The sequence below is a fragment of the Rhinopithecus roxellana genome, chromosome 10, assembly GCF_007565055.1.
Source record: "Rhinopithecus roxellana isolate Shanxi Qingling chromosome 10, ASM756505v1, whole genome shotgun sequence".
NCBI lineage: Eukaryota > Metazoa > Chordata > Mammalia > Primates > Cercopithecidae > Rhinopithecus > Rhinopithecus roxellana.
In genome coordinates, this window is record NC_044558.1 from 81,020,429 (window position 1) to 81,044,021 (window position 23,593).

Consider the following 23,593-nt stretch of genomic DNA (forward strand, 5'->3'; position numbering starts at 1 on the left):
TTGGGGACAATTTGGAAAACCGGGAAAAGTTCTCACGCTTTTTCTCTGACTGCCCCTGGGGTACCCACCAAGCATCCCAAGAGAGCCTACCCCTCCTAGATATGGCCATGAGAAGGAACCCAGGGGTGCCGTAGGCACGGGGAGTGGGGGAGGGGTGCCGACAGCCTCAGCCTTGTGTGCTGAGGACCAAGGCGAGGTGAGCATTCCACATACCTTAGTTCATTGTGTCCTTCCCATAGCCTTGTAAAGTGGGCACAGAGTCACCCTCTCCTGATAAGGCACAGAGAGGGTAGGCAGCTTGCTCAAAGACACACAGCTGCAGACCTGCAGTATTACCAAGTGAATGGCATTTCCAAGGCAGTTGCTTCTTTGCTCAGGGTCATGCTTAGCATGCTAAGGGGATCACCCTCTTTCATCCCCAGAAGTCCCTCATACTATTCCTGTCTTCCAAGGCGGTCCTGTTTTCTGGGGATGTGGCTCAGAACTGGGAGGGTCCCATTTCCCAGGCTGAGAGAATGCCTCATTTAGCCCAGAGCAGAGGCCCAGAGATGCCCACACTTCTGAAGGTTGGGGGGTCGGTTTCCAATGTGGCTTAGAAGTTAGAGGGCAGGAGGGGCACCCCAGAGTGGAGGAACCGGCCCCTTCCTCCGGAGTCGTTCATTTGCATGACAATGAGCCCTTTGTTCCTGGGGCCAGCCCCCTTCCCAGGGTATCACATCATTCCTGGCCTGTGATGTCACAATGGGCCCTTTCTGTGGCTGGGGTCAGAGGCTGGGTGGGCAGCTGTGTGGGTTGGGCCAGGCCTGGTAATAACCAGGGAGGTGGTGATTGCCAGGGACCTGTGTGCCAAGCTGTCCGCTTCCAGGGTCTCGTTGAATCCTCCCGAGAGAGCAGCGGGAGGTGGGATTTGCTCCCCTGTTGACACTGGAGCAAGCTGAGGCTCCAGGAAGCCCTCCCTGGCCCCATCGTTTGTCTGGTCCCCCCGATGAGTTGCTTCAAGCCTCTTCTTGGCCTGTGGAGTGGGGGTGACTCACTGCCAGCTTGGCCCTTAGCTGAGAGGCGTGGGCGTGAGAGTCCCTTGTTTCCTGTAAACGGGAGGGAGGCCCATGCCCAGCGGCTACTGTGTTGGGGCCACTCGGAAAGCCAGGTTCAAACCTTGTCCCCACTTTGTCCCCTGGGCATCAGCTGAACTCCCTGTGCCTCCGTTTCCCCCTCTGCTTCATGGGGTTCCGCTGGGGTTGACTCAGAGCTAGGCAGGGAGTGAGCTTTCAGGAAAAGGGCAATGTCAGAGAAGGCGGGGGCTGGTGGAGTGGGGTGAGTGGTGATCCCCCCAGGAAGTAGGTCCATGTCCTAGTAACCCAGCCCCTGTCAAACAGAGACCATATTTGATGAAAGGGTCTGTGCAGATGTGTTCTGAGATGAGCTCATCCTGGGTTACCCAGGTGGGCCCTGAATCCAAAGACCAGTGTCCTTAGAAGAGACAGAAGAGGCGACAACAAGACTACAGGAGCTACAAGAAGACGAAGGCAGAGATTGGAGGGCTGAAGCCACAAGCCAAGGAATGCCTGGAGCCACCAGCATCTGGAAGAGGCAGGAAGGAGCCTCCCTTTGAGCTTCTGGAGGGAGTGGGGCCCTGCTGACGCCTTGATTTTGGACTTCTGGCCTCCAGAACTGTTAGAGAAGAAATTGCTGTTGGTTGGTGGCTCACGCCTGCAGTCCCAGCACTTTGGGAGGCCAAGGTGGGCGCGTCACTTGAGCCTAGGATTTCAAGATCAGCCTGGGCAACATGGCGAGACCCTATCTACAAAAAAGCACAAAAATGAGCCGGACATGGTGGCAGCATGCCTGTAGTCCCACACTGAGGCAGGAGGATCAATTGAGCCTGGGAGGTCAAGGCTACAGCGAGCCATGATTGTGCCACTGCACTCCAGCCTGGACCACAGAGTGAGACCCTGTCAAAAAATAATAAAAAAACAAAAATAAATACATCAGTGTTGTTTTAAGCCTCCTGGTTTGAGGTCATTTTTATGGCAGCCCTGGGAAATGAACACAGCTGGCAACGCCAGTCTCTGGAGGTGGGGGACCTGGCTCTGGCAGTGGTTGGTACTGTTCCCCACTCCAAGCCTGAGGGTGCAGGACAAGTTTGGGTGGCCGAGAACCCCTTTGTGCCTGGGAGTGCAGGAAGCCCCATCCAGGGAGTCCGGACTTTCCAGGAAGGAGACCTTGCTCAAACCTGCCTTTCTTGCCGACAACCAAATCCACAGGGCCCTAGACCCCACCTGCCACCTGCTGTTCACAGTCCCCTCAGACAGCCTTGCTAAGGGGACAGGACCCAGAGGCAGGAGGCTCTCGGGTTCTACCCTGGCTTCGCCCCAGGCCCTGGACACTCTTCACACACATCTGGTGACTCCCGCAGAACCTGGGTTGCACTCATTCCCCAGCAAGCCCCGGCTTTGCCAGGTGCCCTTGACAAATGGAGAAACTAGGCCCAGAGAGGGCAGGCTACTTGGCAGAGGCCACACAATTCCTTAGTGGCAGTGATGGCCTTATAGTCTCGCCATGGGGGCTGGCACTGGGGCTGGCACTGGGGCTTCCAGGAGTGGGGATCAGAGTTCTTGGCCACATGGAGACCTGGAGTGGAGCCGGCTGGCTGTGTGGACCTAGGGTCAGTTACCTGATATTTGGGACACTTGGCTGCCTTTGATGGACCTGGCCTGGTGTAGGTGGCACCCCGAAATCTGGGCTTTAAGCACACCCCGTCTGTGCTCTCAGCCTCAGTCTCTCTGTTTGCAAACTGGTCTTTGAGCTTCAGCTCCACGCCTGCGATTTTGCTCTTAGGATGTTCATGCATTCAGCAAGCATTTATTGAGTACCTGCCGTGTGCAGTGTGCTGGGACTCTGGGGGACACAAAGGTGTGACTCTTGCTTCATGGATCTTGTGTTTGCGGTTGTGGGGGGAGAGGAAGTGAAGCAGCAAGGGTTGGAGTCCAGATTCCGGGTTGTGATGAGGGAGGTCATGGAGCTGGGGCTGTGAGGGAGGTGAGGATGTGGCCTTGCCTCTCCTCTTGGGCCCGGGGTGGACGGTGTGCCGCAGGCTCTCAAGTGGACATGGAGATGCCCACAGCCTGTCTGTGTGGCCCATGGGCACCTCTGGCTGGCAGGAGCTGGCCTGGTCTCGTGAGCAGGGATATGGGACGGGAGGTCTGCTAGGCCTGGCTCTAGCCTGGTGGGAGAGACTACAGTCTCCTCCAGGCTGAGCAGGAGGCATGGGTATGCCGGTGACAGCGTCCCAGGACACAGTGGGTAAGCTGGACATAAGAGGTGGCTTGCCTGGGTTTGCATCCAGGCTGTGCCCTTGCTGGCTGTATGACCTTGGGCAAGTTGCTCAGCCTCTCTGTGCAACAGTCTCTCCTGCTGTAGAATGGGAATGATAACAGAATCCCTCACAGTGTTGCTGTGATGGAAGGAGCTGGTGCCACCAAGTGCTGTGTTGGGGACTGGCTGCACCAGTGGCTGTGAGGTGTCCCCTCCCGTGGCTGCTCAGGGTGGCAGCCTGGAAGATGGAAGTGGCGTTTGCTCATCTTCCCGCTGACCTGCTTCTGCCTGTGCAAAGAGCCTCAGTCTTCTCCCTGGGAAATGGGAGCTGTAACAAGCACATGGCCCCATGGAGGTCGGGAGGAGAAGTGGAGCTGGGGTGCATCAGTGCCTGTGGGGTGGGGGCTTGGGGTTGCCACCTGCTCCAGTGGGTCGCCACCTGCTCCAGATTGAAGCCTTGGCTGCCCCCGAGGCCTGGAGCAGCCACTTGTTTTACAACCCAGGAAACTGAAGGCCCACCACAGATGGCCCCAAGACATGCCCATGGGTACAGCCCATGTGGTGGCTCCTGGCTGCGGACAATGCCTCTTTTTTCTGGCCTGGCGGGAGCAGCCCGGGCTTGTTCAACCTGGCCTAGGTTTCTCAGCACATTTGGTTCTGCGTGCGGCTAGCAGGCATTCCCTCCGAGAGAGATCGTGATGTTCCTCCGGAAACCGAGGTCCGGAGGCTCAGGTTACTGTGGGGGGCGGCCGTTGGGGGGTGTGCCTGCCTCTGAGAAGTGACCCAGATCAGAGCTGAGCTGTGCTGGGCAGCGTTCATCTGCAAAGCTGCCGCTCTTTCACCCGTGAGAGCCACTGACAGCTCAGGAAGGGACTGGGAGCCGCCCACTCTCCCTTCAGGGTGACACAGGACAGCCTCTCCCAGACTCCTGCCTGGCCCTTGCCCCTACACTGAGTCTGACCCGGGTCTCCCATTCCATTTCTCTGGTCTCCTCTTGGCTGGCTTCGGACCTGTCCTCACCTACATGGATGAGAGACCTAGTGGGTGGAAGAGATCTGATTCCAGGGAGATACTATCTGAGAGTCTGTGTTTTAGGAGGGTTGCTATCTTAGGTCTCTTGGTTGCAATGGACAGACTCCCTCTGCCTCCTGCATTTAGCACAAATAGTTCAAGTAACGAAAAAACCTCAGGGAAGCTTCAGGCACAGTTGGATCCAGGTGCTTCCCACTTTCAGTCCCTGATAGCCTGAGACTAATAATTGCAGTTCAGTAGCCCCAGTGGAAGGACAGCTTCTTGTTCCCAATATTCAAGCAAATACCGTGGGAATGAGTTTTATTGCCTCAGCTTGAGAGTTCAGAGTTAAGCCCCACCCCGTCCCCACCAAAGCCAGTGCCACTTTGGCTGGAGGGCAGGGTCAGCCTCCCTGAGACCCCAGGACTGAGGGTGCAGGGGGGGTGGTTGCCCAGGGAAATTGGGGTGTGGCACGCACGGAGTGGGGCTGGGTGGGCAGACACTGTCTTGCTCCCTGTGTTGGAGATGGGGCCAGGTTAGGGTCCCTGCCTGGCCCAGCCTTTCATGGCCAGTTTGTGTCCCACATGGGGTGGAGGAGGTGGTGCCAATGAGTCACTGGGTAAGTTTCATTCCTGTTAATATTTAAGAGTTGGGGGCCTCTTGGGTCCCCCCTCCAAGCCGTTGATGGAGCTCCGCCTCCTGTCCCCCCATCACCCCACTTCAGCTCCCTAGCCTTCCCTCTCCTCTCTTGTGGCTTCCAGTGACCACGTCATAAGCCACAGGTCACGTCCTGGCAGCCCCTGGGCTGTATTTGGGTGTCAGACTGATTTATTGGGTTGGTTTTATAGTCAGTGTTTTTTTAGAATTATCGGGAGATGTCTCAAAACTGGGCTTCTTGGCTTTGCTGGAAAGATTTGGACGCCGTGGACCCCCTGTCTTCCAGCAGGGTCTGGAACATCAGGAATGTTTGGGGGCCACATTCCTGAGCCTCTGCTCAGCGTTGGCTGGGGCTGAGCTGCGGTCACCCCCTTCCTGCGGGCCCCTCCCCGTGGCGCAGTGCCTGCCTGGGCCCCTCCCCGTGGCGCAGTGCCTGCCTGGGCCCCTGTGTTCTGGCAGGGTCTTGGGTATCTACAGCTCTCCTCTTGCTTTTGGTGCCTGCCCTTCTTCGGGTGGGTCATCCGATCCCAGGTAGGTGCTTAGCTTCAGCCGTTGCCACTCCTGGGCGCTGAAGCATTTGTTTAGTGTCTGAGTTCCTGGCTGCAGGGGCCATAGGACCTTTTGGGTTCTTGATCACTGTCCCATCATCAGACATTTATTGATCAGCGCCCCTGGGGTAATCGAATGGCCCAGATGCGTCCACTTCTGAGCACTGGACCGAGCTGATGTAAAGTAGATTCTTCCCGCTTGGCCTGGGAGCCCAGGCGGCAGTGGGGTCCTCCCAGCCAGGCCTTTTGTGGTCCAGCCCGGCCACTTGCTGGGGGCTGGGAGGGGTTGGGGAGGCAGGAGGGGGCCTTTGTTGAGTGGGTGGGCTCCGTCGCCCTAGACACTGCTGCTGGCGCAGCTATTCTTAGCAGCAGAAACATTTGTCCTCATTCACATGTGGTGGATGCCTCCAGGGATCTGCCCTGAAATACTAGGGGCGACCCCATAAATTCCTCAGAAAGCCATCCTTGAGGGCCTGTGTGCATGGAGGAGAAGCGGGAGGAGGCGTTTCCGGCAGCTGCACAGCTGTGGATGTGTTTGCCAGATGTTGGAGGCAGGGAAGTTGGTGGGAACCTTGGGGAGGCTGCCTTCACACTCGGGGTCTGGGCATGGGCATGAGCTGGTGGGACAGACTGCAGACTGACGGGCAGAGAGAGGGGCTCTGGGCCTGGCCTCGAGTTTCGGGGTCCAGGGGCCCCTCTGAAGCAGTCAGCCCTTCCCTGGGCCCGGGCTCTTTTAATTGTCCCTTGAGACCACCTCAGTTGGAGGCAGCTGGTGAGGGGACAGCTCAGCTTACTGGGCACTTCTGAGGGATCAGAGGTGCACGTCGCTGCCCAGCAGGCCCAGCCATGCCCTATGGACATCATGGGGTCCTGAGGTGAGGTGGGCCAGAGACAAGGCCTGGACGCATGTTGCACTTGGCTCTGAGGGCCTACTGAGTGCCAGGGCTGCTGGCAACACTTTGCCTTTCATGGGGGCAGCCTGAGCCTTTGGGGCCACCACAGAACAACACAAGCACAGCTGAGAGCTCTTGACTAGCAATCAGGGAGGCCTCCCTGGAGGAGGTGTTGTTTTAATTTTAAATTGTGGTAGATACCTATAACGTGAAATTTACTTTCAGCCAGTGGTAAGTAGATAATTCAGTAGTGTTAAGAATATCGATATTGTTTAGCAACCCATCTCCAGCACTTTTCATTTGGCACAACTGAATCGCTCTGTTAAACAGTAACTCCCCCTTCCTCACTTTCCCCAGCCCCTGGCCCCAACCATTTTCCTTTTTGTCTCTATGAATTCAGTGACTCTAGCCACTTCCTACAAGTGGAATCACACAGTGTTTGTCCTTTTGTGGCTGGCTTCTGTCACTCAGCATAATGTCGGGAGCTGTGTTTTGGGTAGTCTGGGGTTGTTGGTTCATTCTTGGCCACACAGCAAAACGGACGAAGACCCAGGACCCCAACCCCACCCCCATCCTTTAGAAACCCCAGGTCCTGCCACCTCTCCAGGTGCTGACCAGGAGCCCAGCCCCAGCTCAGCCACCCAGCTCCCTGAGCCCCACTCCGGCATGGCCTCCCTCCCTCCCACAAGCCACAGCCCCAGGGGCGCGGGGCTAAGTGGTTTGCCCAGGTTACACAGCTGGTGCCAGCATCTCCCTCCCCACCCCCCAGACACTAGCCTCCTCTCTGCCTCCTCGCTTCCCTCTGCAGAGAAGATTGCTGTCGGGAAGGCCAGATGGAGGAGCTGGGTCTAATGGAAAACACGTCCGTCCTGGGGCGCCCGGAACTTAATGAGGAGGAGGCGGCAGAACCAGGCGTAATGTTTGTAAAATACCCAAGCTGGGAGGGCTGCTCCCCGTGCAGGGCTTCTCGGGTGGAGCCCCAGGAACCTGGAGTGCAGGGAGGGTTTGTCATGCTGTGGTTTATCTCCCTCTCTTCCTTTTAAAATTAAATGGAAACAAAAAAAAAAGGAGTGGAGGAGGAAGTGATTTTGAGCAGACCTCATTGTGGCGGGGGAGCAGGGCCGAGCTGGCTGCCGTCCAGCGGACAGGAACGCTCCAATTAAATTGGAAACAGTAACGGGCCTCCTCGGAGGCTCGGACCAAGGCCACTTCCCTTCTGTTGACTGAGGGCGGGCGCCTGGGCTGGCAGGGCCATGGGGAGGACCAGGGTTTGGGCACACGTATCCTGACTGTGACCTTAGGCAAGTCAGTTTTCTGATCTGTTCAGTGGGGCGAATTGTGTTTGATGAGGGGAACCGGAGCGTCTGCTGCCTCTGGTCTTCGCATGAGATAAATGTGGCCTGGAGTTGAGGTGGGGCCTGCTGTGCCTGGGGTGAAGGGGTGCAGGAATGGAGAAGCTGGGGGACTTCAGGCAGAACGTGGGGAATGATAGAGGCTTTCCCAGTGGCTGAGGAACCTCTAGGGGAGGGGAGAGACGGGGCAGGTGCTGGGGATGGGTTTTGCACCTGGCCTGTTTTCCCCTGGAAGCAGGAGCAGGATGTGGCATTGGGGAGACAGGAGTTACGGGCTGGAGCATTTGGGCTCACCTGAGAATCACAGACTCCTCCCAGACTCAGTTTTCCTGTCTACAAGGCGAGGATAGCCATAGTGACTGGCTTGGTTAACATCATCGCCATCACCTCCCTCCTTCCCCCAAGTGGCCGGCGTAGCAGACCGCAGTAACAGCCATGTTCTCCTTCTGGGGGCTCTTCTGTGGGCCAAGAACTGCACCGAGATTCTCGTAGCTCTTTTGTCCAGTGAATCTTTCCAAGCGAAGCTCAGAGAGGTCAGGACCTCACCCAAGGTCACACAGCTTCGGAAGTGGCGGAGTTGGGATTTGGAATTGACCAGCATGCGGAAACCCTTTGGAATGGCAGCGTCTCCACAGGAGGTGGCTTGGTTGAGAGAGCACTGGCTCATTTCAGTGACCGAGGGGCCATGACTCAGCCCACAGTCTCCATGACTCCTGCTCCTACAGGTGCGGCTAAAACTGCCAAGGAGGAAACCTGCCTGGTGCGGGGGACAGCGGACCAGGTCCATGGGAGTGGCAGGGGGATTGGGCCATGACACCAGGGGGGCCCCCTTGGGGTTGGGGGAAGGTTCCAAGGAGGTGACAGTGGAGGTGGGAGCTGAAGGCTCAGGAGAAGACAGACTGAACCTGCCCCGTTGATGAGTCCCACCAGCCAGCCAGGGCATATAAACAAAGGTAGCTGACTAGGAGGGGATGTGGCGAATAGGGAAAGACGAGCCCATGTGGTATAGATAGCCTCTGCCCACTTCCAGCCGGCCATGGCTGGAACCTCAGTTTCCCCTGTCAAACGATTTTGTGGTAAAATACATACAAAAGATAACATTTCAGCTATACTAAAGTGAACAGTTAGTTGGCATTTAGGACATTCACAAGGTTGTGCAATCACCACCTCTGTCTAATTCCAAAACACTTTCATCCTCCCAGAAGGAAACCCATACCCGTTAAACCATCACTCCCCCGTCCTCCCTCCCCACAACCCCGGTGGCCACGGGCCTTCCTTCTGTCCTGGGAATCTGCCCCTCCTGTGAAATAAATGGAATCGTGCAGTACGTGGCTGTTTCGACTGGCTTCTTTGCCTTTGTGCCGTGTCTTCAGGACTCACCTGTGTTGTCGCTGAGTCAGCGCTTACCTTTGCCTGGCTGAATCATAGTCCATTGACGGACAGCCTGCGTTTGTTTAATCTGTTTGTCAGTAGATGGACATTTGGGTTGTTTCTGCTTGTTGGCTGATGTAAATAGTGCTGCTGTGGGCATTCTAATCCTTTCTGTTGGTTATGTCACCAGTTTTCAGTTCCTTGGGGGTGTGTAGCTAGGAGTGGCATCACTGGGTCATGGGGTAATTCTGGGTTTAACCTAGTGACTGGTTTCCACAGTGGCTGTGCTGCACATCTGACATTCCCACCCTCAATGTGTGAGCAGCCCTCGTTAGGAGAAGCCAGACATTCCAAATTTCCTGTGAAATCCCTCTTTATAAGAGCTGGTCTCTGGGGCTTAGCTGAGCTGACCCTGGGGTAAGGAAGCAAGTCCCAGGAAACTGCCCAGAGGGAGCAAGTCTGGGACCTGACGAGACATTCCAGGCTCCGGGCAACCCAGCTTTCTGGCTGTAGCCTGGCCCACATATCTCTAGCCTGTACATCTACCCAGGGTCAGGGAGGAGGATTCCCAGACTGGAGTCCTCTCAGCCTGTCTCCTCAAACCCAACTCGGGGGAAGATGTGCTGGTTTGTGCTGAAAAGGGAGAAGTGGTGCCAGGTGGGGAACTCGGGGGAGTTGAGACCCTCTCATGCTGAGTCTGGGTTTGGGACTGGAGGCAGTTTTCCCTGGTCTCTTCTTTTTTTTTTTTTTTTTTTTTTTTTTTTTTTTTTTTTTTGAGAAGGATCTCGCTTTGCTGGAGTGAGTGGCCGGATCTCAGTCTCACTGCAACTCCGCTCCGGGTCGCCATTCTCCTTCCTCAGCAGAGTGGTGGCTGGGGCGCCACCACCGCCCGGCTAGTGTATTTTTTATAGGAGGGGTTTGGGGGTTCACTGTTAGGATGGTCCGATCTCTACCTTGTGATCACGTCCGCCCTCTGCTGGTTCGCTTAGCCACCGCGCCCGCCCCCTAGGGTCTTTCTTACTCAGCAGGCTGGGCTTGGGACGTGTGGTTTGGGGTCCTGAGGGCACATTGCCTTGCTCTGTCCTCACGGACTGGCATTAGCAGGATGAAGGCAGGCTTGGCCCTGGGGCTTGGTTAGAAATGTAAGACCAGAAAAACCCTGGAAAATGAAGCAGCTAAGTTGATCTCCATCTGGTGATTGGTCTGTGCATGCATGCATCCATCCATGCATCCATCCATGCATCCATGCATCCATCCATCCATCCATCCATGCATCCATTCATCCATCTATCCATCCATCCATCCATCCATCCATCCATCCATCCATCCATTCATCTGTCTATCCACCTATCCATTCATCCGTCCTTCCATCTGTCCATCCATCCATCCGTCCATCCATCCATCCGTCCATCTATCCATCCATCCATTCATCCATCCATCTATTCGTCCATCCGTCTGTCCATCCATCTGTCCATCCATCCATCCATCCATCCATCCATCCATCCATCCATTCACCTGTCCATGCATCCATCCATCCATCCATCCATCCATCCATCCATCCATCCATCCGTCCATGCATCCATCCATCCATCCATCCATCCATCCATCCATCCATCCGTCCATGCATCCTTCCTCCTTTCCTCCTCCCTCCTTTCTCTATGCATGCATGCATTCATCCATCTATCCTCCTTTCCTCCCTCCCTTCCTCCTTTCTCCTCCATCCTCCTATCTCTATCCCTCTTCCATCCTCTCCCTCCATCCAGCCACCCCCTGCTGAGCACCTGGGTGGGGAGTCTACCAGCTGGGACAGACCTGTCACTGGACGTGGGCCCTTGCTGGCAGGCCTTTTGTCTGACTTGGTCACTGCTGTAGCTGTGCTTGTACAGTGTTTGCACATAACAGATGCTGAAGTAATTCTCTAATTGATGAGAATGGGTCAGAAACCAGAGTTGGGGATGGGTTTGGCTTGCCTGGTCTCAGCTTGAGGGCAGACTGTAACCTTGTGGGTGGCACCTGGGGTTAAGCTCTTAGTATTTGACCCTCAGCCCCTCCGGCAGAGCCAATGACAGGCTGGGGTTGAGTACCTGGCTCCTCCTAAGGGAGCGGAATGACCTTTCTGCCAAGTGAGGGCCAAGGAGTCTGGCCTCATTCCTGCAGGCCTGCCGCTGTGCGTGGGTGGAGGCCTGTTTCTCTAGGGCCCTGACAATCGTGACTGTAATCACTCAGGGTTACGGGGCCCCTTTACCTGTGCCCAGTGCTCCTTGACAGAGGGGCAGCCACAGTGTCCTTTGAACACAGAGACGCCAGAGGCAGGCTTGCCATGGGAGACCGCATGTCAGCCTTGCTTAAAGTGCAACAGCTGTGTCCTTCCACCTCCCTCAGAGTGACCACCCCAGCTTTCTGGCTATAGCTAGAAAGAGTGACCTCACATGCCCTCGCTTACCCCACTCTCCCCATCCAGGCCTCCCTGCCGTCCTCACACAGCAGGCTTGGTCCTGCCTCCGGGCCTTTGCATCTGCTGTGCCTGCTGTGTGGACTCCCTCCTCTCCCCCACGCCTTTACATAAAAGGCATCTCTGGTGATGCACCCCTGACTGCCCACTTTCAAAATGGACCCCCATTCCCTGCCCGCCTCCTCCTGGTTCTGTTTTTCTCCGTAGTGCTAACACCTTCTGCCATCCTCTTACTCCCATCTTGCCTGCTGGAATGGCAGTTTCACAAGGTGAGGGATTTGGGATCCCCAGCACCTTTCACACAGTAGGTGCTTAATAAATAGTGGTGGACAGAGCGAGCCACCAGGCCAGGCAGCAGGAGCTCTCTCTTTGCCCCCTTCTGCATTGGCTGTGGCGTCCTCTCTGGACCAGGCTGGGCGAGGTGCCCCCTTGCCACGTCCCACCGGCTTTCCGCATCTCAGGACTCGCTCCAGAGCTGGATTCCTGAGTGTCCGTTCTGCGCCAGGAGTCCTGCTGAAGGCGGCCATCAGATACTTGGCCGGTTCCCTAATGTTTACTGCATGCCAGAAAGTAAACACGCAAGGTGTCAACAGCCCGACCCGTGAAGCTGGCGCTCGGCAGCGTCTCATGCGCACATCCCAGAACTGCTGTCTCAGAGTTCCCCCGGGCTGGCTTCTCCTCCGGCCGGGCTGGCTGTAGTGGTTTTGTTTAGTAAATATTTATTAGATGCCTACTGTGTGCTGGGCTCTGGGGATATAGCAGTGAACAAAACAAGTATTTCTGGAGCACCTCCTGGAGTAGGTACTGTTCCCCCTTAACGGATAGTCCTCCTGGAACCTGGGAGCACGGCCTTGTTTGGAAAGGGTCTTTGCAGATCTCATTAGTTAAGATGAGGTCACAACCGGATAACGGAGGGCCCCAGCTCCAATATGACTGGTGCCCTTGAAGAAGGGGAGACCCAGAGACAGGAGATGCAGCAGAAAGGCCACGTGGAGACAGAGGCAGAGATTGGCATGATGCATCTACAGGCCAGGGAGCACCGGGGGTTGCCGGGGGCCACGAGAGCTGGAGGAGCAAGGAAGCAGGAAGGACCTCCCCCAGAGCTTCCAGAGGCCCTGTGGGGCCCTGGTGACACCTGGATTTGCACTTGAGGCCTCCAGAACAGTGAGAGAATCCATTTCTGTTGTTTGAAGCCACGCAGCCTGTGGCGGTGCAGCCCAGGGATCTAATACGCCTGGTGTGTGCCAGGTGCCGTGCCTCTCCGTGGCTGTCACACAATAGGAGCTTATTCCGCAGTGAGTGGAGCGAATACCTGCTGAGCGGTGAGGGAGGCCGACCTGGCCGAGCTGCAGGGCTCCCGGGGCCTGCCTGTCTTCTCCAGGCCAGGGTGGGACAGTGGAGGCACGGCCTGTGTACCTGCTGCGGTTCCGCCCACCCCAGGAGGGCTTTGTGCGTTGGGCTTCTCGGAGTATCAGAGGGTTCTGTCGAGCGTGTGCGCGCGCGCGCGTGTGTGTGTGCATGTGCCGTGGGCGCGCTCTGCCTGGCATGCTGGTTTTTAATCCTGAGGCTCCCCCACCTGCCACAGGTTCTTCCAATGTCAGCGCCCATTAGTTCCCAGAAAATGTGAGGCACGTGTGGTGCAGAGAGCCCCGCGTGCCTTTCATCCTCCCCACAGCTCGCGGCTGAGCACTCAGGGCACATCCCGTAGCTCCCACACCTCCACCAGCCCCCGCCTGCCCCCTCACCCTGAGGCTGTAATTCCACCCTCCCCAGGTCTGAACCAGGCCGCCCAAGACACGGAAAATCTATGGAATGTGTCTCTGTGTGGCCTCATCCTGCTGGAGCTGGAGAGGAATGCAGGGGCGGGAGGCCCCATGGAAGCTTCCAGGGCCTCCCGGAAAGGTGCTCCTGCCTGGCCAGGTGGGAAGAGGACACAGGTGTGGTGGTTTCTGGCATCACTGTGTTGCTGGCATGCACCTCCGCTGGGCAGAGTCACTCAGTGTGCACCCTACTGTGTGCCAGGCACTGGAAGGGCTCTGGGTCCAGCAGGAAGCAAGGTGGATAGCCATTCAGAGCTTACGGCCCAAGCTTTCTGCTGTCGATTTGGAAACCTTACCAAAGCCCGCAGCGGCGGGGAACAGGGAATGTGGCCCACTTGGCTCCTGGTGCTGCCCGGCAGACTGCAGTGGGGGCAGGGGGCACTTCTGTGTATGCTACCTCCTGGCAGGCGTGGCCCAGGGACAGACCCCTGCAGCTGTGCATGGGGAGCCCCTCTGCCTGCCTGTGTGGGATCTGCAGCCCTCCTCCAGCTGGTTCAGGGGCCAGCAGGGGCCCTGGGGCTGTGCTTGGTGGCTTGGATGTGCAGAGGCGTGCTTGGGCCCTTGATGTCCCCGTTGGGTATCCCGGCCACCTGAGATCTGCAAGTCCCTTAACCTCACCCAGGCACCGTCTTGTTCTCCTCGGAGGTCCGATCCTGCTGACTCTGCATGGTTGAACACCTGCTGTCCCCAGGTACCTCTCGGTATGCCACAGGCACAGGGTCCTCGCAGTGGGCCTATAGAGCAGCACTCCTGCTGTATTCACAGCCTACAGAGTCAGCCTCCCTTCTGACTTTTCACTCACCTGCCCATTTCCCCTTCTCTGTCGCTGTTTCCCTGATCCCCCAGTGTCCCCTCTCTTGGACATTTGCTGGAGCCTCCCCAGGTCTCCCTGATCCACTCTTGCTCCCCACAGTGCCTGCTCGTAAAACACTCTGACCCTTTACTCTCCCCCTCAACCACCTTCTGTAGCTCCCCACTACCCTGAGAACAAAATCCATCCTTACCTGGGCCCATGGGGCCCTGAGTGACTCTGTCCCCACCTCCCCCCATATTCACTCAGTGAATTTCTCAAACATAAATGGCACCTGTGCTCACCCCCAGGCCCTGGCTCATCCCTGGGCCTGCGCTCACCCCCCACCCTGCACCTGTGCTCACCCCTGGGCCTGTGCTCACCCCCGACTGCTGGCGCTCACCTCCCTGCTCTTGCTCAGTGGCACCTCCTGCTGGAGTGCTCTCCGTCCCCTCTCCTTCACCCTCTGGAAATTCTTCTTCCTCATATCCCCCGGACCCTGCCGGGTTCACATGAAGTCCCCAGAGCTAGCCTGGGGCTCAGCAGAGACCCCAGAGTGTCTGTAAATAAATGAATGCTGCCCACCCTTTCTGACCCCACCACAGCCAGACCCAGCGGCGACGTGGGGCATTTGTGTCTGAATTCCCACTTCAGCCCGGATCCATCCTCAGAACCTCCTTTGGCCAGGACCAGATCCTGGAGACCCTGGAGAGGCTTCCTCATCCTCTCCTGCTCCCATCTTTGAGGAAACGATGTCATCATTTTTTTTGGCATTCACTTCCAAACCTGCTGATGAAAAGTCAAAGCTTATTTTTTTCCCTATTTGCAGTGCTGTGCACCTGCCTCCTCTATCAAGTTTCAAAACTTTTGCATCACTGCCCTATAAAATCCTGTACCCGTTAATAGGCCCCATTCCTGCCTCACCCTGCCCTCCTGGTAGCCACCAGTCTCCTTTCTGCCTCAGTGGATGTGCCTGTTCTGGACATTTCATATACATGGAGTCATGCAATACATGGCCTTTTGTGTCTGGCCTCTTTGGTTCAGCATAACATTTTCTGGTTACGCATGGTGTAGCACTCAGTCGTCCTTCGTTCCTCTTTATGGCTGAGTAATACTCCATCGTACGGATGGACTGGAATCTTTGCTGGGTCTGCCTTTTGGCTACTGTGAATTCTGTTGCCATGAACGTGCATACCATGTTTTGTTTGAGTCCCTGTTTCCAGTTCTTTTGGGTGGATGCCTGGGAATGGAATTGGTGGGTCATATGGTTATTCTATGTTTAAATTTTTGAGGAGCTGCCAAACCGTTTCCCTAACATTTGTTTTTTTTCAAGTTGGCAGGAAACGTGGCTCAGGTCGGGAGGGGTTGGAAACTGGGTTTCCTAAGCTCATGGTGAGTGAGGGTGGCACGAGGTTACTGGAGTCGTTCCCTGTTCAGCCCCACTGGCATGTGAGGACGCTGGGCGAGGGGCTGGTGGGGGCACCCCTTGGTAGGTGAGGGGCTGAGGTTCCAACCCCATGCTCCAGGGCGGGCACTATGTAAATCCCAGGCACTGGAAAGCCAGCCAGCCACGGGGTGCTTTAGGAAGGTGTCACCCTCCCTGGTCTCTGGTGCCCGTGTGCACCGTGGTGTGTGTCAGGGGCCTGTCACCCCCAGGCAGCATCTCACTGGGCAAAGGAGGAAAGCAAAGCTGTAGTAAATGAGACCTCTCGGCCACCTTGTGCAACTCAAAATCCAATAGCAATTTGGAAGTTGCCCGTGGTGCCCTTGGAAGAGGGGCAGACCTCGGGAACAGCACCCCGCAGGAGTGATGGCCTCATCTCCTCCGAGAGACCGGGAGCTGTTTAACACCTAGAGAGAAGGGAATAGAATTTACTTTGCTGCATGAGATGACCAGGGTCTGCAGACTTTGAGCCGAACTCTAGCAAGAATAATTTTAGAACAGGGCTGGGTCTCAGTGGCCACAGCTGTCCTCTCTCCCAGGGCCAGACTCTTGTTTCCGGCTGCAGAAAGGATGTCTCATTGCTCTTGGGGCCGGGCAGGGCTAGCTGTGCCTTGCCTCCCCATCATAGCGTCACTGGTGACTGGGCTGCAGCTGTATCATTGACAGTCCTGGTGACAGTAGTACTGGGAGTTCTGGTTTGCTGAGCACTTACTGTGTGCTGGGCGCTGCTGAGTGCCTCCTCTCCGCCACCTGGCCTTTCCTGGGGTCCTCGCAGGAGGACTTAGGCAGTCGGAATATGCACAGATGTCTTCAGTAGTGCATTTGTGATTCCGATGCCTTCCTATTTATTCCAAATAGTACTGGTTTCCGTATATCTATGCTGATAATATGCTTCTCTTTAAATGATGCCTAACTAAATGAAAGCGACAGGCCCTGGGGCTAGATGGCTGCGGCCTGGGTAATCTCTATACCAAAGTCCCTACGCAAAAGTGGCACATGAATATCTGATGTTTAGGGAACACTGCGTGTTTGGAGGTTCAGAGAGGGCAAGTGACTTACCCAAGGCCACGCAGCTTAGCGATGGTGGAGCGGGACGTGTTCCCATGTTCACGGGAATTGCGCCGTACATCTTGTCTCGGGGCTGGGAAAGCCCACGCAGGCAGGACTGAGGTGGTGGTAGATGTGTCAGTCTTGGCTCTGGAATTCCTTGGCTTTTCTGTGTTTGAAGGATGAACAGCAGCCAGCTGAAGGGTCGCCTCCTCTGCCACTCCTGCTTTCCCTGTGTGAGCCCAAACTCTTGGTGGAACGTGACAGAAACCCAGCTTGGGCTGCCAAAGACAAAACGCGCAGAAGGAGCGGCCTGGCTCCCCTAATGAAGTGAGCCGACTTCGACCTGCCTCCGGCCACCATCGGACACAACCTGCCCTTTCGCCCTGCCTTCCTGCCCGTGGGTGTGGGTCTCAGGCAGGCTCCTGCTGCATGGTGGCCCCCAGAGCTCCAGGCTTTCATTCCCAGCTTGGATCCCCGGCAGAGAGCACCTTTCTCCTGATTCCAGGATCAAAAGTCTCGAGGCAGATTCTCATTGACTCCTGTTGGGTCATAGGCTCATCCCTGAGTCAGTCGCTGGCCCAGGAGCGTCTAGGACTCTGATTGGCCAGGACCGGGTCACATGACCATCCCTGGAGCCTGGGGAGGGGAAAGGGTCAAGTCTACACTAGTGAGAGATGGGGAGGGGCCTGGGAGGCAGTCGGCGCCCCCAACCTTAACCTTCCTCCCAGTGCCCTCCACATGAGGCCTCCAGGGCGTGCCTGCTTGGAGGACGGTCACTCTCTTCAGGCTGGGGAGGGGGTGTTCTGATGAAATTGCGGGGCTGGGTATACTGTTTCCCCTCCTGACTCCTAACCTTGTATAATGCGGCCTCAGTCCTCCGCCGTGGAGGCCCACATCCAGGCGCTGGGTCCCTGTGCCAGGGTGCATTTCCCTCAGCTCTGGGGCAGGGGGTGTGCAGTGCTGGAGAGGGATTTGCATGAGGCAGGACCCCATGGACACACCTTTTCTGAGGGGCTGGTTCAGGGAGAGTGTGGAGGGGGCCTCGGTCTGGGATGGGACCCTGTTGTAAGCCCAGCAGGTGGCGTGGAGCTGTGACTGGCAGAGGAAGGGGAGAAGCCTTGTTGGGGGTGGGGGGGCTTAGGGGTTTCCTGGCAAAGGCAGATTCGGAGTAGGGGCCGCCGTGGCTCCCTGGCTGGGCCGTGTCTTCTCTGTGGGGCTGTTTTTCCATCTGTGAAGCTGCCAGCCTGCTTTGTGTTACTCCTCTGGCATGGCCATGAGTAGATCCTCTCCCATGGAAGGCGCCGGTATCTGCCCCAGGAGCCGTTTGGGGTACCTATCCCTAGGCTGCAGGGCCTGACTGACTGTCATTCTGCCCTTGGTTCTTCCTGGTGTAGCCCTCTGTGTCCTAATCCCACCTCCCAGCTTGCGTCTGGCTAACCTCATATCAGTCTTGCCCCATGTCATGGTATCAGCCTCCTGCACAGGATCATGCTGTGCAGCCTCTTGCCTGGATCATGCTGTGGCCTGTGGCCCGCCTGAGCTGGCCCTGGCCCCTGCTGCCGGGTTCAGCGGTGTGTGCTGTCCCTGCTGGCTGCCCCTCCTGGGACAGGTGCTTTCTGGGAACTCTGCCCCGTGACTCAGAAACCCAGGGGGCCATGGAGTGAGGTTGGGTGGGCTGAGCGGGGCTGGGAGCCATCTGAGTGGTGGTGAGGGCCTGGGTGGCGGGGAGGCCTCTGGTCCCTTGTGTGGCTTGCATGGCTCGGAGGGACCTTGAACGCTATGCCTGTCTCCTGGTGCTGCCGGAGAGCAGGTGAGTGTGGCAGTGGATGAAGGAGGATCCAGGCAGGCCCTTGGGTGCCTGCATGTCCTCATGGGACCACAGGAGCGACTCGGGAATGCACGTGCAGAGGAGCCGCCTGCCCCGTGGCTGATCTTGTTTTTCTTTTCTTGTTTTCTCGCAGGTGCCAGTGACGGGGTGGCCCGTGAGCTGATGACGAGGACTGGCTTTTAATCCTTGGTGGCAATTAAGAGAAAGCTTATCGGGGCCTGGGAGCCACCCCGACCCCTACCACCATGTCGGGATCCACACAGCCTGTGGCACAGACGTGGAGGGCCACTGAAACCCGCTACCCGCCCCACAGCCTTTCCTACCCAGTGCAGATCGCCCGGACACACACGGTAAGGGGGTGCACATGTGTGTGCCTGGGGCTACCTTTGAGACCCTTTTTCCATTCCACTGAGTCTTCACCCCTTCTTTTCTCCTGGGAGCCAGGCTCGCACGGCTCTGAGCCTCCCAGGGCAGAGGGCAGGCCTCCACAGAGACTCCTGGTGTCTGAAGCCTTTTCTAGAATATCTGGTAAAATCTCTTTGCTCCCATTTTAAAGCTGGGAAGATGGAGGCTGGGGCCAGGCTGAGCTGGGGCTCTGCCCTCTCTTGACTGGCAGTGGGATTGGCACGTGAATGTGGAGCTCCTGCTGTGTTCACTGTCCTGCAGCCCAGCCTTACCTCTGCTCCCCCGCTGCTGCAGGATTGGGTAGGATTGGGGTGACTTCTGGGGGCCAAGGGGGCCTAATAGGTCACAGCTCCCCTTCCTTGCTGTCCTCCCGTCCCGTGTGTATTCGCCTTGGTGAGGCTTGAGGCTCTGAGATGAGGAGGCCCCGCACAGGTTGCGTTTCTGCCTCCCCGACACGAGGGTCCAGGGTGCTGGCTGTGTCTTCGGGGAGCCCGCCCTGTGGCTGGGGCAGATGGCCTGTCCTGGGAGCAGGTGGGCCTCGGTGCCTGCCCACGTGTGTGCCCTGGTTGGGTCTCCTAAGCCGCATCCCACCCCGCCCCACCTCCCAGCGGGGGCCCCATTTCCTGCCTCTTCTCTCACTGCGTGGTGTGGCTAGGACAATGGGCCTTGGTTGGCATTTACGAGGTACCCGCTATATACCATGTCTCTGGGTGTTTGCCAAGCGGCTTTCAGAGTTGTGGACCTCCCCCTTGTGACCTCCTGGCTGCTGAGTGATGGATGTGAGGCCTGGAGGTCACAGCTGGAGTGGAAGCTGACTCTGCTGGCCACCGTGGGGGTACATGTGTGCGTGTGTGTGCATGTGTCTGTCCTGCCTGTCTGGTGTGGTCCCCTCTTGTGAGAACCAGAAAGGAAGCTGTGTGGGAGGACTTTTCCATCAGTAAGCGAGAAGGTTTTGCATATGAGCTCACTGGCCCTGCCTGGGGGAGTCCCTGACACAGTGGCCTCCTGTAGGTTTGGGCCCCTGGGACGCTTTGGAGAGCCAGCTTTCGTCAGTGGGTGCATTGTGGATCCCTCTTAGGATGGCATTTCCCTGGGTAGAGTCATTGCATTCTCCCCAGCGGCCCCGTGAAAGAGCAGCTCGTGCTGTCATCCCGCTTTGCAGATGAGGAGACCGAGGCCCAAGAGGTTCAATCACAGGCCTCAGGTGCAATTGCCCTAAGTGGGGAGGCTGCCACAGCATCGGGGCTCCAAGCCTCTGTGTCCCCCCACTCCCCCATGCCTTTATTTATTGAGCACCTACCGTGTGCCCAGGGCTAAGGAATAGACTCTCGGTAGGAAACGATTTCATATTTTGTCATCATTGTCTTTATCTGTCACCACCACCAACAGAAAGAAGAGCTCTTGTTAGCTGAGCACCTACTATGGGTCAAATGTTGTTCAAAGCTCCGAGTGTATGTGGTTGTGTGCCTTCCCCTGATCACCCCGGAGTGGGATGACTATCATGCTCTGTGTTTTGTCAATGGGAAAACATTTCACAGGGTAGGAAACTGGACGAGTTGCGTAACCTCTCTGAGCCTCAGTTTTGTCACCCATAAAGCAGGGGTACTGAGAGTACCCATCTCCTAGATTCTCATGAGGGGTAAAGGGGATATGTTGAATGTTCTTAAGATGGCGCCTGGCTCAGGGCCAGCCCGCTCTGTCCGTTTGCCGCTGCCATTCCTTGGTCTTGTTGCTGTTCCTGCTGCTGCCCAGAGGGGAACCTGCCTGCCCCGAGGGGAGGGGCACTGGCAGGCCCACTGGCTTCTGGTTTCTTGTCCTGTCCTGTGGAGGTTCCCACTCTTCTCCACCGCCCCCACCCACCCCGCTCCTAGCCTTGGGGAGTCCTCAGGCTGCTGTAGCCTCTGCCCTCCCACCTCTCCTGCTCTTTGCCCCAACTGGGCCCTCGGGGTCACTGGCTGACCCTAGACACCTCCCATTCTTCTCCTGCTGGGCTGTCAGTGACGCAGGATATGGGTGGACAGGGCCAAGCGCTCACCACCCCCTCCAGGCAAGAGGCTGAGGCCAGGGAGTGAGCGGGGCCCAGCCTGGCAGCCACAGGTGAGAACATTCCTGTCCTTGTGTGGGGGCAGCAGGGCCCACCTGTGTGTGCTCCTCCCTGGGGGAGCCGCCCCACATCAGACCCTCCTGCCTCACGGTAGGGCTGCCCATCCAGGGAACCCTGCTTGCCTCTTGAAGGGCAGGAGGAAGGGTTCTGGGCACTCTCAGAAGGGCCCTGCTACCCTGGGCATATTGCAGCATGGAGCCACTTTCTTGCTGTGGGTTGGAGGTGAGCTGGGGGCTGTGATCTGGAGGCTCCTCCCTGGCAGCCCCTCAGCCCCCAGACCCTTCCTGTCCTTTTAACGGGTGAGACCAGTTCAAAAGATACCACCCTCTTCCTGAGCTCCTCATCAAGCCACAGAAAGACAGATCCCCCGGGTAAGGGGACGGTCGGTGGCGGGAACGTGGCTGTCCTGGTTCCTTGTACAGTAGCTGAGGCCATTGTGCTGGGATCCACGAGATGCCTCAGTGACCCTCCCAGATTCAGGTCACCCCCACACATACTCCCGACAGGCCTGCCTTCTGGGACAGCCCCTCCTGTCTGGAGAGTCCTCTTCCTGGTGCTTTGGGCACGGGGCTACTTTGATGGCAGGCCTTCCCTGGAGCCTGTGAGACCTCAGTGTGGCTTCGAATCCCTCTCCGTGTCCAGCTTGCTGAGTGGCATTGGCCCGCCCACAGCCATGTGGAACGGCCTCAGTTTCCCCACCTGCAGTACCGGTGTCCTGGTGGGTCTGCGCATCGGTGGTAATGTCCGTGTGCAGCAAGCGCGGGGTAGTCATCTCTTTCCTCCTGGAGGGGTGGCAGGGGAGACCCAGGCAGGGCCTCTTCCCCCTGGGGAACCACAGGACCCTGGATGCCGAGCCAGCGGTGGAATGGTGCGGGCCGTGTAAGCCGCTGCCTCTGCCCGTGCTCTGCCCTGGCGTCATCTGCGGGCTGCTGGTGAGTGATTCCCAGCGCAAATGGGAGGCTTCACTTAGGGGGTGCAGACAGAGGCCTGGACCCTGAGACCATGGAAAGCCCCCAGGTTCCCTGACTCAGCCTCAGCCATGCTCCAGGCTTCTATATGCATCATCCCTGCCCTCCCGCTTCCCATCTGCCACATCCCTCCATGCCCCATTCTCTCCATCCTCAGGGCTCCAACTTCTCTCCGTGACAGTTAGCAGGACCCTATGTCTCTGCCTGAGGGTCCTCGGGAAGCGAGGGTCTCCAAGGTTGAGGGTCCAGTAACAAAACGCTTGCAGCTTTTGTTTTCCCGGAGATCAACGCATCCTCCTCTCCCGGCCTCCTTTCGGGCTTTCTGTGGCCCAATTCCATTCTGCCTTCTTCTTCAAGTCCTCTGGGACCCCGAGCGCTCCTGAGCTCCTCCAGACCTTGGGCTAAATGAATGCAGTTAAAAGCAGGGACCCAGAGTCTGAATGCCAGAGTGACCCTTTTCTGCTGTGTGGCCTTGGGCAAGTTACTTAACCTCTCTATGCCGCAGTGACTGGTTCATAGCACCGGTTCTGGAGCCACGTCCTGCCCTAGTGATGTCCTAGCTGTGAAACCGGGGACAAGTGGCCTTACTGTCCCGTGCCTCAGTTTCCCCATCAGTTGAGCAAGGATAGTTTTAAGATTGTGAGGATCCAGTTAGTTGATAGGTGCAGAGCCCTTCGCACAGGGTCTGGACAGAGTAAGCAGACATTTGATATAATCAATAAGGTAATGATGACGATGCTATTCTTACAACATCGCCTTTAGTAGCCTTTTCTGTCTTGCCCCAAGGGTACACTCTGGGCTTTGCCCCTAGGGCAGGAGTGAGCACACCTTCTCTGTAAATATTTCAGGCTTTGCAGGCCATGCAGCTGCCCTTCTCGGCCAGTACCATGTGAAAGCAGCTCAACCAGGGCGTAAGGGAGTGGGCGTGGCCTGCGCCTGTGACACTGGACGCCGCTGGCCAGGCCTGCCTTGGCCTTGCGCCCTAGTGTGCTGACTCTTGGCCTAGATTAGCGCTTATCAGACTCCCTATAGGAAGGACCGGTCTGTTTCATTTCCAGTTTGTCACAAATCGATACGGGGTCCCATTGCACAGATGCAGGCCTGGTCCGGCAGGGTCAGAGTTGGTTGTGCCCTTGGATGCCAGGGTTGCGCCGACCCCAGGGTCTGCATGCTGTCATGTTCTGTGCCCACCTTGTTGCGGTCGGCAATGTTGCAGACCTTTGGTGGAGTAGTACTGCCCTGGGCCAAGGCTCCCAGACCCTGGAGACTGCCTGGGCCAGGCTGGGACAGGTGGGCACGTGGGGATCACTGGGAGAGGCTAGACTGTGGGAGGCTTTGCAGTGTCCTGAGTGCCCTGGGGGGTCCTCCATTAGCTTCATGGCCCCTCTTGCAGCTCAGTTCCTGCTGCTTGGTGATGGCTTTTAAGAGGCTATGGAGGGATGATTTGGCCCTCAAAAGAGAGGCTGGTGGGAGCTCCCATGCTGGGGGAGATTCATTCATTCATTCATTCATTCATTCATTCATTCATTCATTCGTTCATTCATTCATTGGGAGCTCCCATGCTGGGAGATCCATCCATCCATCC

At 57.2% G+C, this 23,593-nt stretch overlaps 1 protein-coding gene across 1 annotated transcript in view; it reads left to right on the top strand.

Moving 5' to 3' along the window:
- The window catches only part of NCOR2 (nuclear receptor corepressor 2), a 240,411-nt gene that overhangs the window by 53,922 nt on the left and 162,896 nt on the right, over positions 1–23,593 (top strand). Inside the window, 1 exon segment of the mRNA XM_030938910.1 lies at positions 18,665–18,881. Within this exon segment, the coding sequence (XP_030794770.1) occupies positions 18,777–18,881 (105 nt within the window). The 5' untranslated portion in view covers positions 18,665–18,776.